This window comes from Ziziphus jujuba, chromosome 3, assembly GCF_031755915.1.
Source record: "Ziziphus jujuba cultivar Dongzao chromosome 3, ASM3175591v1".
In the NCBI taxonomy this organism is placed as follows: Eukaryota; Viridiplantae; Streptophyta; class Magnoliopsida; order Rosales; family Rhamnaceae; genus Ziziphus; species Ziziphus jujuba.
In genome coordinates, this window is record NC_083381.1 from 7,956,910 (window position 1) to 7,972,927 (window position 16,018).

The following is a 16,018-nucleotide window of genomic DNA, read 5'->3' on the forward strand; positions in this document are numbered from 1 at the left end:
ATAAATAATATAGCATAGTTAAAATCATGTTATCATAATTTTTTTAATTGTTAAATTTCATATGTACTGCATATATTATCCTTCCTTAAAGGTATAATTACAACAAAATTATAAATTTTCCTTTTCTAAATAGAGATATAATTGGAATAAAATTATGTTATCATCAAACAATTAAGAAATCATCAGCTATGAAAGTTGTTGACTAATGCCACATAATTCACAAATTCAAAAGATGTTGACACTAATTTTTGATACTTCATGGGTTTTTATCAAAAAATTTGATACTTTATAGGTAGATATAGAAATGCCAAAACTTTAGAGCATTAGCACTAAATATTCAAATAAAAAAATATATTAATATAGGACAAAAAAAATTGAAAAATAAAATAAATAAAATAATTTGAAACAAAGAAGAAGCTCTCTTTAATAGACAATTTTTTTTCCCACAAGTCCTCTGCCTCTCTCTCTCTCTCTCTCTCTCTCTCTCTCTCTGTGCATATTCCTCGCATCTTTGGGAATTCAAAATTCCCAATCCGTCAAATCGAAAAGGAGGAATTTCGAATTCCATTATAAAGTTTCTAAATTTTTTCCCCAAATTTAAATTTTTTTTCTATTGTGATTTTCCACTAAATCTGAGGATATTTTCAATTTCGGAGACGGAAAAGAAACGTCCGGTAGCTGCGGATCTGGCCGTGAGCATCGTTACCGGAGGGAGATAAACAGTTTTCTAATAAATGCTGGGTTTGGAAATTGTTTATGTCCGGTCATAATCGCAATTCGCAATTCGGTTAGTTAGATTGTTAAAGTTTGATTATTATTTACTTTTTGCTTTTTTGAATGCTTAGCTTCAGTTTCTGGTTCTGGGTTTGCAAGATCTGAGCTCTTTTTGTTTCTATTTTTGTTTTCTGAATCTTGGTCTCGTTTACTATTTGTATGAGGATCTTAATTGGTTACTTTAATTTGTTTTTGTTATTGGTTTTTTTTTTTTTTTTTTTTTTTGGGAGGAAGTTGGTTAATTTAGTTCTTCCGAAGGCAAGATCGTGTTGAATTATGCAAAAGTTTTATCGGTTAATGATTTTTTTAGTGGTAGCTCTGGGAATTGAACAGATCTAGTTTTGCATTTACCTTTGTTTTCTGGTGAGAGTAGAATAGGAAGGAGCTTAACATGAAGCTCAAAATATAATTTCAAAATGGTTTTTCTTTTCAGTGATGAGAATATGGTATTGCTTAATAACTAGGTCTTACTGGGTTTTAATGGTAATGAATTTTAAGATTCAAAGACTTGATTCTTAGGTGTTGACTTAAGTGGACATTTTTGTCTAGCACTTTTTAACTTCTAGCTTAATGCATATTCAGTGAAATTTGATAAAGAGTTCCTGAAGAATTTGGTTTGAAATCTTGTTTTGAGGTTTTCAATTTTATTCTTTTTTCTTTTGGGCTTGCAGATTCAATTTTGTGATTTTGAGGGTTTGGGGGAATATTGATGAAGGGCGGGATGATAGAATGCAGTGTGTGCCACTCAAAGTTGGTTTCACCGACCACTAAATCATTTTCAAGGGCTTATGACCGGCACAAGAGCAGGGTATCATCCAAGCAACGTGCGCTCAATATCCTCTTGGTTGTTGGTGATTGTGTCCTAGTTGGTTTACAGGTTAGTTTTGTCCATGTACCTATTCAAATTTTCTCTTTTCTGATTATGTTCCTTATTAGAAGAATATTTACATAAGTTAAACTTGGGAGTAACATCCTATGTTCTAGTCTGATTTTTTCAATCATTTGTTTGTGGCCCATAGAATCTGGCAACATCATGTTCTTGGTAAAGCATCATTCAAGTTTTCTCTTTTCCTTTTCTGATTATGTTCATTATTAGAAGAATATTTACATAAGTTGAACTTGGGATTCATAACATCCTATGTTATAGTCTGATTTTTTCAATTCTTATTTTGTGGCCTTTGAATCTGGCAACATAATGTTCTTGATAAAGCACCATTTACCTATGGATGTGGAAAATGGGGTATCAGTTAGTCACCACATAGTTTGAGAAGGCATTTAAAACTATACACATCTGTATTAAATAAAGTTAAGTTCTAACTTGTAAACCAAATTGTAGTGAATTAAATTCTAACTTATAAACCAAATAGTAGTGAATCTACCATTACCATTGTCATCCTTGCTGTGGTGTCAATTTTACCACAATCACTACCTTTCTTACATTCAAAATATCCATATTTTCATTGGAATTTGATATACCATTACATTTGTATCCTTATTACTTTTTAGTTTTAGCTCATAGGAAATTCTTGAAAAGATTGAAAACAAGTTGCTTGTTAAATTATATATCTTGCAAAAACATTGGTAATTACATCAACCCTGATAAGGTGTAATATTCACTTGTGAGATCCTGAAGATTTTAACTGTTTTTTAACTCTTTTATCAGTTTTATGTTCATTCTAATTGGATTTACTGTTGTTTTATCTACCAGCCTATTCTGGTTTATACGTCCAAGGTGGATGGAAAATTCAAGTTTAGCCCAATTAGTGTTAACTTTTTGACGGAGATTGCAAAGGTTCTCTTTGCTGTTGTTATGCTTTGTATCCAGGTATAGTTGACTATTTCTTCTCTCCCTACTCAAATATATATGGGATGTAAGTATTTTTTTTTTTTTTTAAATTATAATTCTTATGCAAACATTTATAGCTTGGTCTTGATAAGTAATGGTAGTATATCATCAAGGATTCATGGGGAATATTATAATGATGGAGTGATTTCCTTAATGTTCTCTAGTTCTGTGTGAGATGTGGGTCGGGAGGGTAGTTAATATGCGCTCTTGCATTGTACTTCATTGTTGTGGAAGTTTGCAAAAGAATTGTGTTAAATTTCTTCTAGACTTGAATTCCCTACTTTTCTTGGTAAAACTCTTGAATTTGCAGGCTAGAAATCAGAAAGTTGGGGAGAAGCCTCTTCTATCAATTTCCTCATTTGTGCAGGTACACATAATAATTGCATCTTTGACATTTTGGATTTATCAGGTGTATAAATTCAAATTCTCTACTAATTGATTTCTGAATATGAGAGTATTTTGGTGTTTTTGTCAAGTTTCAGAACTATTTGACTTTATCTAGTGTAAAGATTGGAATTTTATGCTTGAAGAGAGTCTGGCATGAAGGACATAAATAGTATAGTTTTGTGTGTGTGAGGGTGGTTGATAACCGAGTAGGTATGACAGCAAGAATTAATAAGGTAAGGATAGCCACAGGTCTTGTAAATTTTGAAAAGGCAAGTGGCATGGAGGTTACAAGAAGAGAGAAGATTAACAAAGGAAACCAAAAAACAAAAAAATAGTGCCTTAGGGGACTCCTGGTGGTAAAATCATCCTTTCATGTAGGAAGTCCTGGGTTTAAGCTTGTAACCTCAATAACCATTACCCTCCCTAGCTTGCTTAAGGTGTCCCACATGCTTAAGGAAATTGATGCTAACAGGAATAAATAAAACAAATAAACAAATTAGAATTGCATGTTCTCCCATCCTAAATCTTCTGTAATTTTTGGTTCTAGTATGTTTATAATGAGCTCATGCTTAAAAGCTGGTAACCAAACAATGCTATTTCTTCTGTTTGCAGGCGGCTCGAAATAATGTGCTTCTTGCTGTTCCTGCACTTTTGTATGCTATTAATAACTATCTGAAGTTCATTATGCAGGTATAGTTCTTATATATCATAATGCATTTATTTGTAATGATTCCTCTTAGAATGTATTTGTGCTTTTGGAGGTAACACGTATAGAATAGCCTTGGCTGTTGCTTAGGTTTTGTAGGCATCTTGATATATAGTTGCTTCTAGATGTTTAAAAATCTTATCCATCTTTATGTGTAACCAGCTCCGAGAAGCTTATTTATTTGGTTGAAAAAACTAACCAGTTGAAGTAAATTTTATTATTTTACAGTTATATTTCAACCCTGCAACTGTGAAGATGCTCAGTAATTTGAAGGTACTTTGTTCGTATTGTTTGCTTCTGGTATCTGGGGGATATTATTATCTGATATGTGATGAAGCACTTGCTCTTTGGAATTATCACATGCCAGTAATGATTGCAGTTTTGTGGATATTTTTTTATTTTGCAGTGTTTCTGTTATCAAGTTCAGTAGATTATTGCTTGCTAGTACTTTATTTGCATGAACATCTTTAACTCAACATTCTCTAACATTTAAAAGATGCATTTAATATCCTGCTATAACAGTTGTATTGTTGTGTTCTAGAACTTCTTTTTTGTTTTTCTTCTATTTTCAGTTATAGGTATGACAAAGAAGACAATTGTAATTCCTACTTTTCATCGGAAAAAATTTGAATGTTGCCATCTCTTAATATTGTAGTCTTTATCGATAGATAATTTTCTATGAGTTTTTGTACTCCTCCCACGGCTAAGTTTCCTAGTGATAGTATTGTTGGTTATGATTCTGCTAATCTTCCCAGTTCCCATAGCACAAGCTTTTAGCATCTTGGAACACATACATGGAAGCTAAATTTATGAAGATGTGATTTTGATCTTTATTAGAATTGTTTGAAGCCATCTCTTCAGGATTCTAAATGACTTGATTCGGGTGAAATGATTTTCAGTTTAAAGTGAGTCTGGGAAACAAAAATACCTCTCTATTTGACAAAATCAGAGACAGTGTTTTTGCTTATTTGAACTTAAGCTAGTGATTAGTGCAGCTGTAAAGCTGATTTAGTAACTTATAATCTACAGGTGGTCATTTGCTAAACTATAATGAAACATTCTTCTTTATTTAGGAAGGGTAATCCATTTTAATGTTCCAATTGCTCTGTCTTCCCCTCCACATCCCCTCCTTAGTCCCTCTCTCACACATAAATTCTGTATCTTTGCAAGTAATTCTGCATTAGAGATGATTGCCTCATGCATCGGTGTGGATATAAGATGTTACTAGGACACAAGACTTGGGTTTTTGTGCGATTTTGAGATATTTGATTTAGTTTGCGATCTTGAACCAGGAAAAAGCACCAAAGAAATCATATGCCATTCATATATTTAATTTCCTAACATTGAAAAATCACCGAAACTTGGTATTTGTTTCTAGAAAAGATCTCTTTTGCATGTGTATGTGGTAATTTCTTAAAATAAAATAGTCTATTTAAGTTCTTCACTTCCTTTGTGGTTAATACGGTAATTATCTGTCGATATGCAGGTTTTGGTTATTGCAGTTTTGTTGAAGATAATAATGAAACGCCGGTTTTCGATAATTCAGGTCATTATCTTATGACACGGTCTCCAGCTTTCCAAATGAATGGAAATAAAAAATAAAAAAATAAAATAAAAAAATAAAAATTGAATACTTTGTTCCCTGACCATATCTTCTTTTATTTGAACGATTGAATTTTAATAATTTAAAGTTGTATCATTTCTTTTGGACATAAACCTTTCTGAGCCATTTTTTAACTTGAAAATTCTATTCCATGTTTGCTATGTGGGATATGTAAAACTTATATTGCTTTGTTGCAGTGGGAAGCCCTTGCTCTTTTGCTCATCGGAATTAGTGTAAATCAAATGCGTTCATTACCCGAAGGGACCACTGCTTTGGGTCTTCCAGTTGCAACTGGTGCATACGTTTACACATTGATCTTTGTAAGTGAAATATTTATTTTCTTTTTGTGCACGAGTGGTTTTCCTCTTATCTAACATGCAATATGGTACTCTTGTGCAAGTAGATTTGGTTGAACTTACTATCTGGTTTGCTATATGTTTTCTATATGCATTAGTTGTATAATAGGGACTTAACTTTGAGAATTTATTGTACAGGTAACTGTTCCTTCTTTGGCCTCTGTCTACAATGAGTATGCTTTGAAGAGCCAATATGATACTAGCATTTACCTCCAGGTAATAAATTGATAACAGTCATGATGCAAATGTCTGTTTCTCAAGAATATTATCTACTAGATTTTCAATGATATACCATTTACCATGAGTTACCATACTGGCAAGTTTGTAAGTACAAGTAGGGTCACTCATCGGTTTTGCTGCTTTAAAAGATTTAAATGTAATCTACTTCAAGCTTGAGTCCCCTCTTTTTTTTACTCTATATAATGTCAAAGATTTCAGAACTGCATTTATAATTGGTCATGGTGCTGCTATGTAGCGTCTACATGATTATTTCTGAAATTCTGGTCTATGTGCCCTGGTCTGGAATCTAGAATATGGAACTTTTTGTCACAAAAGAATAATTTCCTATAGAGCTTTTGTAGTCAGAGATACCCCAAGAAAATTGGAAGGTTGAAGCGTCTTTAGTTTGGTGTTGAGAAGTCAAAGAGGACAGACATTGTGTTCTGTCTAGGTGGGGATATTTTAATTCATTTGGGCTTGTGGTTCATTGCTTTTGGGTCAGTACACTGACCTAAGTTGATGACACATGATAATTCGTCATCTTAAAGATGAATCCGTAATATGTTGAACCTACAGTGGTAAAATATATTTAAAAACTCTTACACTGTTTTTCTTATTATTCTTGTGCTGCGACATTCTAGTTCTGATACTGTATTCCATAGATGAAAGCTATAATTTCATATGCTCTACATTGTGATTTTCCTTTTACCTTGCAGAACCTATTTTTATACGGGTATGGTGCTATATTCAACTTTCTAGGAATACTGGGAACTGTCATTGTAAAAGGTGTGGATACAAATTTTTCTCATTTGATCTATGCAGAAAATTTCAACTTTTGTTGACCAAAGGAGCAACAATACTTGCACAACAATAAAGTCATATCTGGACTTTTTTAAGTAACGTATTTATTTAATATAACAAACATAAACCATAATAAGTAAATTAGAGCACACGACAACCTAAATGCAAGGTGGTCAATATTTTTGCCGCTATTGCTTTTATCAGTTATTGAATGCAAGCTGAGTTGTGGACCTTATATTGTTTTTAATTTCAGGTCCTGGTAGCTTTGATATACTGCAAGGTCATTCTAAAGCTACTATGCTTCTGATAGCTAACAATGCAGCCCAAGGAATTCTGTCCTCCTTTTTCTTCAAATATGCAGGTTAAATATCATTTGTGCATGGAATTTTTTAAAAATCAAATTTTCTCAGTACACTTTCTAATATGTTAATACTATATTATTCATATCTTGTACTCAATTTCCATTGTTATTGAACGTGGGAACTTTTAGTTTGGAGCTCATTTATGTTATTTGATGTGTTCAGATACGATTTTGAAGAAATACTCGTCCACAGTTGCCACAATCTTTACTGGCATTGCATCTGCTGCATTGTTTGGCCATACTTTGACCATGAATTTTATGTTAGGGATTTCTATAGTGTTCATCTCGATGCACCAGGTAAAATTTTAAAACCAGATAAATCTAAACCTTAAAATGAAGTTTTCTTTTATTTCTGATTGATTGATTGACTTTCATGTGTTTCATTTTGTCATTTAGTTCTTTTCACCCCTTTCAAAAGTCAAAGATGAACAAAATGGGACGGTGGAACTGTTAGAAGCCCGTGATAATCATAGGTGTGTACCCATTCTTTTTTTGCTGATTTCTATTGTACGAATTACTTAAGTACAATACTTGCTTTCAAATGTGGTTTCAGACGACCTATTCATGTATATATATAGATATATTGACTATTAAATTTGGTTGTACAAATGTTTGGGAAAACATCTAGATGAAGAATTATGTGGTCTCCAACTTAGTTTCTAATAAACTTTTTGTATTTCAGATCAAAAGATTCCTTTATAAATATGACCGCTGGAGCAAATGAAGAGGTTTGAAGCTGCAAATACCATGTTTTGTGAATTTTGATTTTTCACCTTCTTATCACACTGGCTAACTTTTTGTTACAAATTTACCTGTTTCCAGGCTAGTCACCGTGTGGGACCTGATGAGAGGCAGCCACTTCTGCCTACTTAAAGTTAGTTGGAGTGTGTTGCTGCTCCTTACTCGATGTTGTAGTTATCTCATGTAAGTTGGAAGATATATAGCATTGTATGTAGCCTACTTGAAAGGTACCATATAGCAAGAGGATTAGGTTTAGGACTAGGCCTTGACTAACTAAAAAAGTTAAAGATCCACATAAAAAAGCGCAGTCTTTAAACTAAACTTGAATACAATAAACATTTATAGAAATTATCAAGATTACCCTTTAGTAAATTTGAATATATGTCAAAGCAAACACTATGTCAAAGTAAATTACCAAGAAGACTATCTGCTAAATTTGAATATACAACAAAGTAAATACAAACATTCTAAGTAAATTATTGAGAATGGGTGTTGTAAATTTAAATATAAAACAAGTAAACACTAATATTCCTAACTAGACACTTATTTTTTACCATAAATCTCCTTGGAGGCACTTATAACTTTGGTTTTCAAATTTTCAATATTTTGTTATAGTATCCAAGCAGAAGAAATATGAGATTGAGTGGTAGAGTTCAATATTTTATTTTTTGTGGCTGCATCGTTTATCTGTCAATGGGGTTTTGTGCTTTGTTATTGTTATACATCACTAGAAAAGCTTTTCTATTTCTATGTTTAATCGCTGTGCATGCGTGATCATTGATTTAGAGGCTGTGTTTTTGTTTGTTTTGTACAGGAATTTTCTTTGAACCAATTCTTTTGGCAAGGACAGATAGGATGAATACAAAGGTTGAGTGAGATTCTTCAATCACTGAATAAAGGACTGAGGAGAAAATACATTTCTACTTCTTTGGGATCCCTTTCCTACTTCACAGGGTTTCCCTAAGTTGCATTATATAAAAAGCGTTACATAAAAGAACTCAAAAGTACACATGACGGTGAGTTATTTGGATTTCTTTCGGTTGAAGATTTAGATAGAGAAGTAGCAAGCAACATTTGGTGGCACCATACACAGTTGTTGGTTCCCGCCTGTTTTTAGCTTACCGATGTGGTTTCACCAGTGTTCTTTTGTATTCTTTATCTTACTTAGACCAGTCTCAGAATATATATTTTTTTCTTTTCAATTTCTTCTTAATATAAGGCCTTTTTTCTTTTTTTTTTCTTTTTTGTTTTTTGGCCCCCCTTTATAGAATTAGGATGTCAAATTTTGATAGAAGACTTCTACCATAAGAAGATGTCACAATTTTTTGTCCCTACTTGTTATGAATTGTTATTTAAGTGTACTTTTAAGTGATGTAATTAGAGAAATTCTCAATTATATGATCAATCAAGATATATCAATTGCACGGAATTTAAATTTCACTCCTCGAAGATCAAGAAAGAATATTGTTTGTTCAGAGAAGTTTTCCTTCTGCATAATGGAAATTTTAGTAAGCAATTCAAATATGTGTAGCTAAAATAACACAGCTTCAAGTGGAAGCGTCTGAATGATAAAAGTAGAGACAATGTCCTTTGTGGGTTTAGTGCCTTCGCAATAGTCCTATGGCTCGTAACCGATGACTCAGCCATTGTCTACTTTTAGGAAATGGTTGAGTGCCCAAATCTTTCTACTCCCAAGTAAAGAGAACTGTATTTTTTGAATTAAATTATATTTTTAAAATTTTTAGATTGACGTCTTTCAAATTAAAGATCAAAAAAGGAAAATTGCAAGAAAATGAGGACTCCCATGTTTTTTATATTACAAATCAGTTTAAATCCATGGAGGGTATAATGCTAGGGGGTGCTAAATGATGTGGTTATATATTAGTGGTTGAAAATTTCATATAACAAAGATATGAGCAAGTGAAACTTAATAAAAAAAACTTTTGTCATGTCATCCAAGTAAATAAATTTAGCAAATAATTAGATTCTTTAGCATTATTGATTGATAAAATTGTTGAGGAAGTATTGTAATTCCTCTCATGAAATTTGAGTATAAAATAGTATGATTCATCGGATAGAAACATAGGTAATTTATACTAATTAATTCTTAAGTTTAAACTTTTCACATATATACGATTGATTTCCTTTTACAAAATTTACATTCACATATTATTTTAGAAAAACAATATTATGCATACAAATTTAAAGCTAGGCGTTACTAGCTTGCACTAGGCATGGACAAAATCTAATCCAACCTGTTTAAATCGATCAATCTAATCCATTTTTAGCTGTTTGGATTGAATTTTTACATAAATTTGATTGGATTGTGTTCAAAATATCATAAATTATTTGAATTGGATTGGATATTGGATTGGAAGTATAAATCCAATCCAAGCCAAATCATATATTATATAATTAAAAAATTATATATTTTCTATATTTTTTTCATTTTTATATATTAATTTTTAATATATATATATTTTCATTTTTATATTTTTTTATTTTATTTTATTTTAACATTAAGTAGTGTTGCTGGATATTATAGATTGCAATCTTATATTTTATTCTATGTTGGATTACTCTAATTGTATTTTATATTTGGATAACTATAATTTGTTATTTATATTTTATGTTTGGAAAACTTTTACTTTGTATTATATATTTATAAACTAGTAACCTTCAAACAAATTAACCAATCCAAACCAAACCAATTATAAATTGTTTGATTTGGTTTGAATTTAACGTTTCAATGGTTTGGATTTGATTTTATATTAGTTAAACCGAAAAATATGGATTGAACTATATTTTGGTCCAAAACCGAACCAATCCAATTCATGCCCACCCGTAACTTACACTGAAAATTATAGGACTTACAGAACACAATTTGCCAACTACTTCCTGATTTTCTCTAAACGGATGGAGCCTTTAATCTCAAAGTTAGATCACCAAAAATCCATTATCTATATACTGCTTTACCATCTAGTTAGCCAAAAAAGAAAGTATGAATTTCATTATCCATGTACTGTTTGACTACCTACGTAGCCAAAAAAGTATAAATATCCCCATTTAATTAGCATGTGTTGAGGTGCTAGGGCTGATTCAATAATGATTTTCAGTCAAACCAAGTACAATCTCAGATTTATTGAAGACGACAAAAATGGAAGGTGCAAAGGCTGCTTCTTTTCCAATGTGTTTAAGCAAGAAACTTTCTCAATTTAATGATGAAACTTTTCTTGAACCAACAATTTACAGAAGGAGCTCTTCAATATCTGTCCATCACTAGACCAGATATTTCACCTACTGTGAGTACTCTCTTAGTTTTTACAAGATCCCACGGTGGTTCATTGAGAACGGCGTTGAGATAAATAATAAGGAACAATCAAACTTGGATTATTAAAAGGAATAATCTCATCTCCCGGAATTGTAACAAAACAAAATTCGTTGGCTGCAGAATTTATCTCAGGAGTTACAAAAAATTATTTGCCCTATTGTGTGAAGTGAAAATATTGGTGCAGCTTCATTGGCTACTAAGCCTGTTTTACATGCAAGAGCTAAACACAGAGAAACCTACATTTTGTTAGAGACAAGGTCACTGAGAAGTCTTTGGAAGTTAGATATATTCCAACTTGAGAACAGAAAAAGTAGTAGATCTCTTTACAAAACCTCTTGGTCAGCAAGATTTTTGGACCTGAGAAATAAGCTAAACACTGAAGAAATTAAAACACTGTCAAAGTGAAAAGCATATTTGAGATCATAGAAGAGTTTGTTTTGAGGGAGGGTATCAGAGATATCTATATTTCAAGTTGTCCACAACAGCTTAAGTTGGTTACCAAGCAAGTTGTATTAGCTCTAACTGTATTGAGCTTTTGTTAATCTCACTATCTCTATCTATTTTTTCTTTTTTTCTTTTTTGTCTTTTTTGTTTTGTTTTGTTTTTTGTTTTTTTTTTTTTTTTTTTTTTTTTGCTTTTTCCTTTCTGTTACCTTCTTCTATTTGTTGCTTTACTTTTCTCAACTATCCCCAATCCCATAATCCAATATACTGTTTTACTACCTGGTAGAACTTTAAAAGGTCGATTAGTCATCTGCAACATTCATGTTATAACGACGTGCCAAGCGGCGAGCAGTTCCATCAGCGAGTAGGGCATCTATCATCTCATACTTCTTGTAATTTGTTTTGAGAGTATCTTGCTGCTGATGTGCAAGCTTCTCTTCTTCCTGCAGCTGTTTCTGTATATAAGTAACAATGATTAGAAAACAATTTTCGCAAAAGAACTCCAAATAATAACGAGCAATTCCAGAAAAATGTAAAAAGATATTGTTTTTTAATTGATAATGATGCTAAAGATATTATTGAAACACTAGTGTTTTTTTAAGTGACATTGATGCTAAAGATATTATTTGAACACTTTTAAGTTACCTCAAGCAACAAATCAGCTTCAGCAAAAGATTTTTTAGCAAAATTCTTCAGTTGCATGGCATCAGCAAAACTAGGATCATTTGGTTTCATCCAGCTGCATACTATTTTTCTACCAGGCTTTGCTGGTCTTTCATCAAACATCTCCATTTCAGCACGGCGTGCCCTCACAGGTCTTGGCATCCCAGATATCATGAAAGGAGACTCTGTTGCTGCTAAGATAACACCCTCAACCTGCTTTGCATGTTCCATCTCGATTAACGCACACTTTGCAAGATTACTTGGTCCCAAGTAGTTCGGAATAAACTGCACACTCTTGACAGAACCAAACTGATTCAGAGCAGTTTGCAATACAGATTCAGTCACCTGTGGTGAGAGGTTATCAATGTAAACAGTGCGTTTCACCTTATCTTCAAAAGCAGCATACTCTGCTTCAGCAGAAGTTCCCATCTTGGATAATAAGCAATGGTCTGTCCAAAAAAGTTACCAAAATTTTATTAGAATATTTGTCTGAAGGAAAACATGCAAATGCAAAGGCAATTAATAAAAAACATAGACTTCCTTATATTCATCATTTGCACTATAGCATATCTGACACCTTGGCCTGAAACTAAAAAAACCCTTAAAATTGCCTCTTACTGTATTATTTTCTTTATGGTTAAATCCAATCATGAATTTCAACAGACAAATTTGATGAAATTAATCGTATGCAAATACAACTCATAAAATTCTATTTAAAAACTATTTTATTTTATTTTATATTTTGGCTGACTAATTTTGCCAAGTTTAATAGAAAAAACTGCACCATTGGATTAAACTGACAAGAAAGGGGTTTAGTTTGTTTGCGCAAAACACAAAAAAATATAGTTTAAGGTCAAACCTTAGACAGCTTGCAACCAAAATCTCACAGTTCACATTCTAAATGTCTCCTGTTACATTCTTGTTATTTTTGCATGTTTGGATTCTAGTTTCTGAGCCTTGACAGAAACAAAGTGAAACCGAAATTGAAAGACAACGAGAGAAGAGAGCTTTTTCAAAATTACAAAAACGTACATTGATATATGCATATATTTTAGAAAATGTACAAACTTCCAAAATGAAACAGTGATATATGCATAAACATAAAACTTCCAAAAATGTACAAATTCTAAATTAACTCAGGGCTAGCTTAGGTTTCTTCAAAATTTATTCGGCATGGGAAATTTAGACCCATGTACAATTCTAATCAGATAGTTCTTTCACCACCATCTTCTTACAATCAAAAACTAATTATTTCACCATTAGTAGTATAATTTACAAGGGGTAAGCAATGTCTACAGAAAGTAGCAAAACTGTTTATTAAAAATCATTTTCAATTATTAGCACACATAAAGTTAATGCAATTTCAACATAAACTGACTCCAGAATATCCAGATTGATATATGTACATACAAAACGTTATACAACTCAAATAAAATGAATCCAAACACCGGATTGACATGGTAAAATCAAAACCCACATTTTTAATTAGCAGAAAAATGGGAAAAATAAAATGTATCCAGATATTTTCATACTCAAATCGCTAGCAAGCAGTACGCCAGGGGGGGGGGGGGGGGGGGGGGGGGGGAAGTGTTTCTAATTTCCATTAAAATGGGATTTGCATTATCTATAACGCCACCGAAACTGAAGAAAATGCAATAAATTAACATCTAAAAAGCAGTGGAAAATCGAAAATTCCCCAAAATTCTTCTTGCTCAATTAAAGTGGAGAATGAACAAACACCCAAATCATGTAGCTCAAAATGCTCGTAATAGAAAAAACGAAGCCAAAAAAATTGAAATCTCATATCTGGACAGCGAAAGAAGGGAAAAAAAATAAAGAGCGAATAGAAAAATAGACAAGAAAAAGAAAAACGTTAAGATGGAAACAAACACGAAGACGAAGACGACGATGACGAGAGAAAATCTGCAATTCGAGAGACGTTGAAGCCAGCGACCGCGCAGAGAAGAGTGAGCAGCGAAACACCACTTTTTTTTCTTTTTTCTTTTTTTCTTTTTTTTTTTTTTTTTTTTTTTTTTGTTTCAGGGTTTATTGGCCCTTTTACCATAACTATTTTCATAGTTTGCACTTTAATCTGTTTTTTTTTTAAAGTATTTTAATCTCTAAATTCTTTTTTTTTTTTTCTATACATTTTAATTCATAAAACTTTTTTTTCTTATATATTTGCAGTTTTAAAACATATCATATATTTACTTTAACAAAAATAAAATAAAATAAAAAATAAAAAACAACAAAATTAGGGTATCAGACATCCAATAAAACTGTGCATGTACTCTATACACGTTTTAAAGTTGTTAAAAAGTAAATAAAAAATTATTTAAAGATCAAAGTTATGACGACTAAGGCGAAACTGTATGAGGTTGTTGGTATTAAGAAACATATCTCACATTTCTAATGCTGCTCATGTTTGATATCTGTATTGATTATATTATTCTCTGTGAAAATTTTATGGTAAGAACGGTCTGAATGAAGATTACAGTATTAATGGCAGTTTTTTATAGTATTAATGATGATTTTTTATAATATCGTCACCAATACTATGAAAAACTATAACCAATACTATAGTCCGTATGAAAACCGTTCGCACCATAGACGATTGTTCTTCTTTGTATTTAATTTTGTCTGTATTTGATATAATAACTGTGTTTTCTTATATATATTTTTTATGTAATTGTATTTAAACAAAATTGTGTATCAATGAAATATAAGTCTCTGTTTATACAATTCTCCACGTATTATCAGAGCTACCGTATGAACAGCAACCTATATGTACACTACCTTTTTCTGTCGTTTTCGCTGCAACTGTTCTAATATTTTCTTCTCTTTTTCTCTCCTTCTCTTTCCTTGTCGTTCTCACTGCACCCTTTTTCATTCTTCGTTATCATCATGTCTAAAATAAATTCAACCAACACTCAATACTCACCCTGAAATCTGTTTTAATCTTTTCTTTTCTCTTTCTCTCCTCTTTCGTCGTCGTTCTCACTGCATCCTTTTTCATTCTTTATTATCATTATATCTGAAACAAATTCAACCAACACTCAATACTCACCCAACACCCACAACGCCTCTAATACTTTGGTTTACATAAATGTTTCTGCATAGGCTCCTCTCAAACTCACCGTCGATGATTATACAGCTTGGCATGCACAATGATATTCCTTATTAATTCCTTATTAATTGAGTATAATCTAATGGGTTTTGTGACTGGCCAATTAATTAATCGGTATGAAAATTCTTAAAATTTTTTATAAAAATATTCAAAAATATTATTAATATTTAATAAATTATTTTATCAAATTAATTTTAATAATTGTTTTTTAATTTTTTGATTGTCTTTTAAGTATTTAATGATATATATAAAATAGAAAGAATTAAATTCAATAACTTTGATAGGTTCTATTTATTCATAAAATATATATATATATATATACTTAATATATATTTTGTATAATATAGATTCATTAGAATTTCATAATTACAAATTAATAATTGCTTAGATAAAAATAAAAATAATAATATATTAATAATTTATTATATAAAAATTAAAAATAGTAACATAAAATAATAATATGAAAATACGATATAACGTAGAATTAGTATTAATAACATTTAAATTAATAACATTAAGCAAATAAAAATAAAAAAGTGATAGAATATATTATACTAAACATTAAGGACATCTATATTTAACACAAGATTCTTATAGTAGACATATTAATAATTACATAAAAAATTATTAAGATGATATATTTTTTAATAATTACTTTTC

General features: G+C 31.2%; 2 protein-coding genes across 7 annotated transcripts; one reads left to right on the top strand and one right to left on the bottom strand.

Moving 5' to 3' along the window:
• Positions 1-422: 422 nt before the first annotated feature.
• Positions 423-9,234, top strand: LOC107407603 (CMP-sialic acid transporter 3). Its single transcript, XM_016014906.4, has 16 exons — positions 423-787; positions 1,446-1,651; positions 2,483-2,599; positions 2,931-2,987; positions 3,620-3,697; positions 3,942-3,986; positions 5,200-5,259; positions 5,514-5,636; positions 5,811-5,888; positions 6,608-6,677; positions 6,946-7,053; positions 7,217-7,350; positions 7,450-7,526; positions 7,736-7,781; positions 7,876-7,977; positions 8,609-9,234. The coding sequence occupies exons 2-15, from the start codon at positions 1,484-1,486 to the stop codon at positions 7,924-7,926; spliced, it is 1,212 nt and encodes a 403-aa protein (XP_015870392.1). The 5' UTR covers positions 423-787; positions 1,446-1,483; the 3' UTR covers positions 7,927-7,977; positions 8,609-9,234.
• Positions 9,235-11,150: 1,916 nt separating this feature from the next.
• Positions 11,151-14,278, bottom strand: LOC107408478 (ASI1-immunoprecipitated protein 1). 6 transcript variants are annotated; one of them, XM_048478248.2, is made up of 4 exons: positions 14,122-14,278; positions 12,616-12,680; positions 12,214-12,516; positions 11,151-12,023 (listed from the first exon to the last, which is right to left on the bottom strand). In XM_048478248.2, the coding sequence occupies exons 2-4, from the start codon at positions 12,658-12,660 to the stop codon at positions 11,871-11,873; spliced, it is 501 nt and encodes a 166-aa protein (XP_048334205.2). In that variant the 5' UTR covers positions 12,661-12,680; positions 14,122-14,278; the 3' UTR covers positions 11,151-11,870. The 6 variants fall into 6 exon arrangements, with proteins under 6 accessions (XP_048334205.2, XP_048334209.2, XP_048334204.2 ...); XM_048478252.2 differs by lacking the exon at positions 14,122-14,278 and adding an exon at positions 13,091-14,115; XM_048478247.2 differs by having other exon boundaries at positions 11,151-12,017; positions 12,214-12,680.
• Between the last annotated feature and the right edge of the window lie 1,740 nt (positions 14,279-16,018).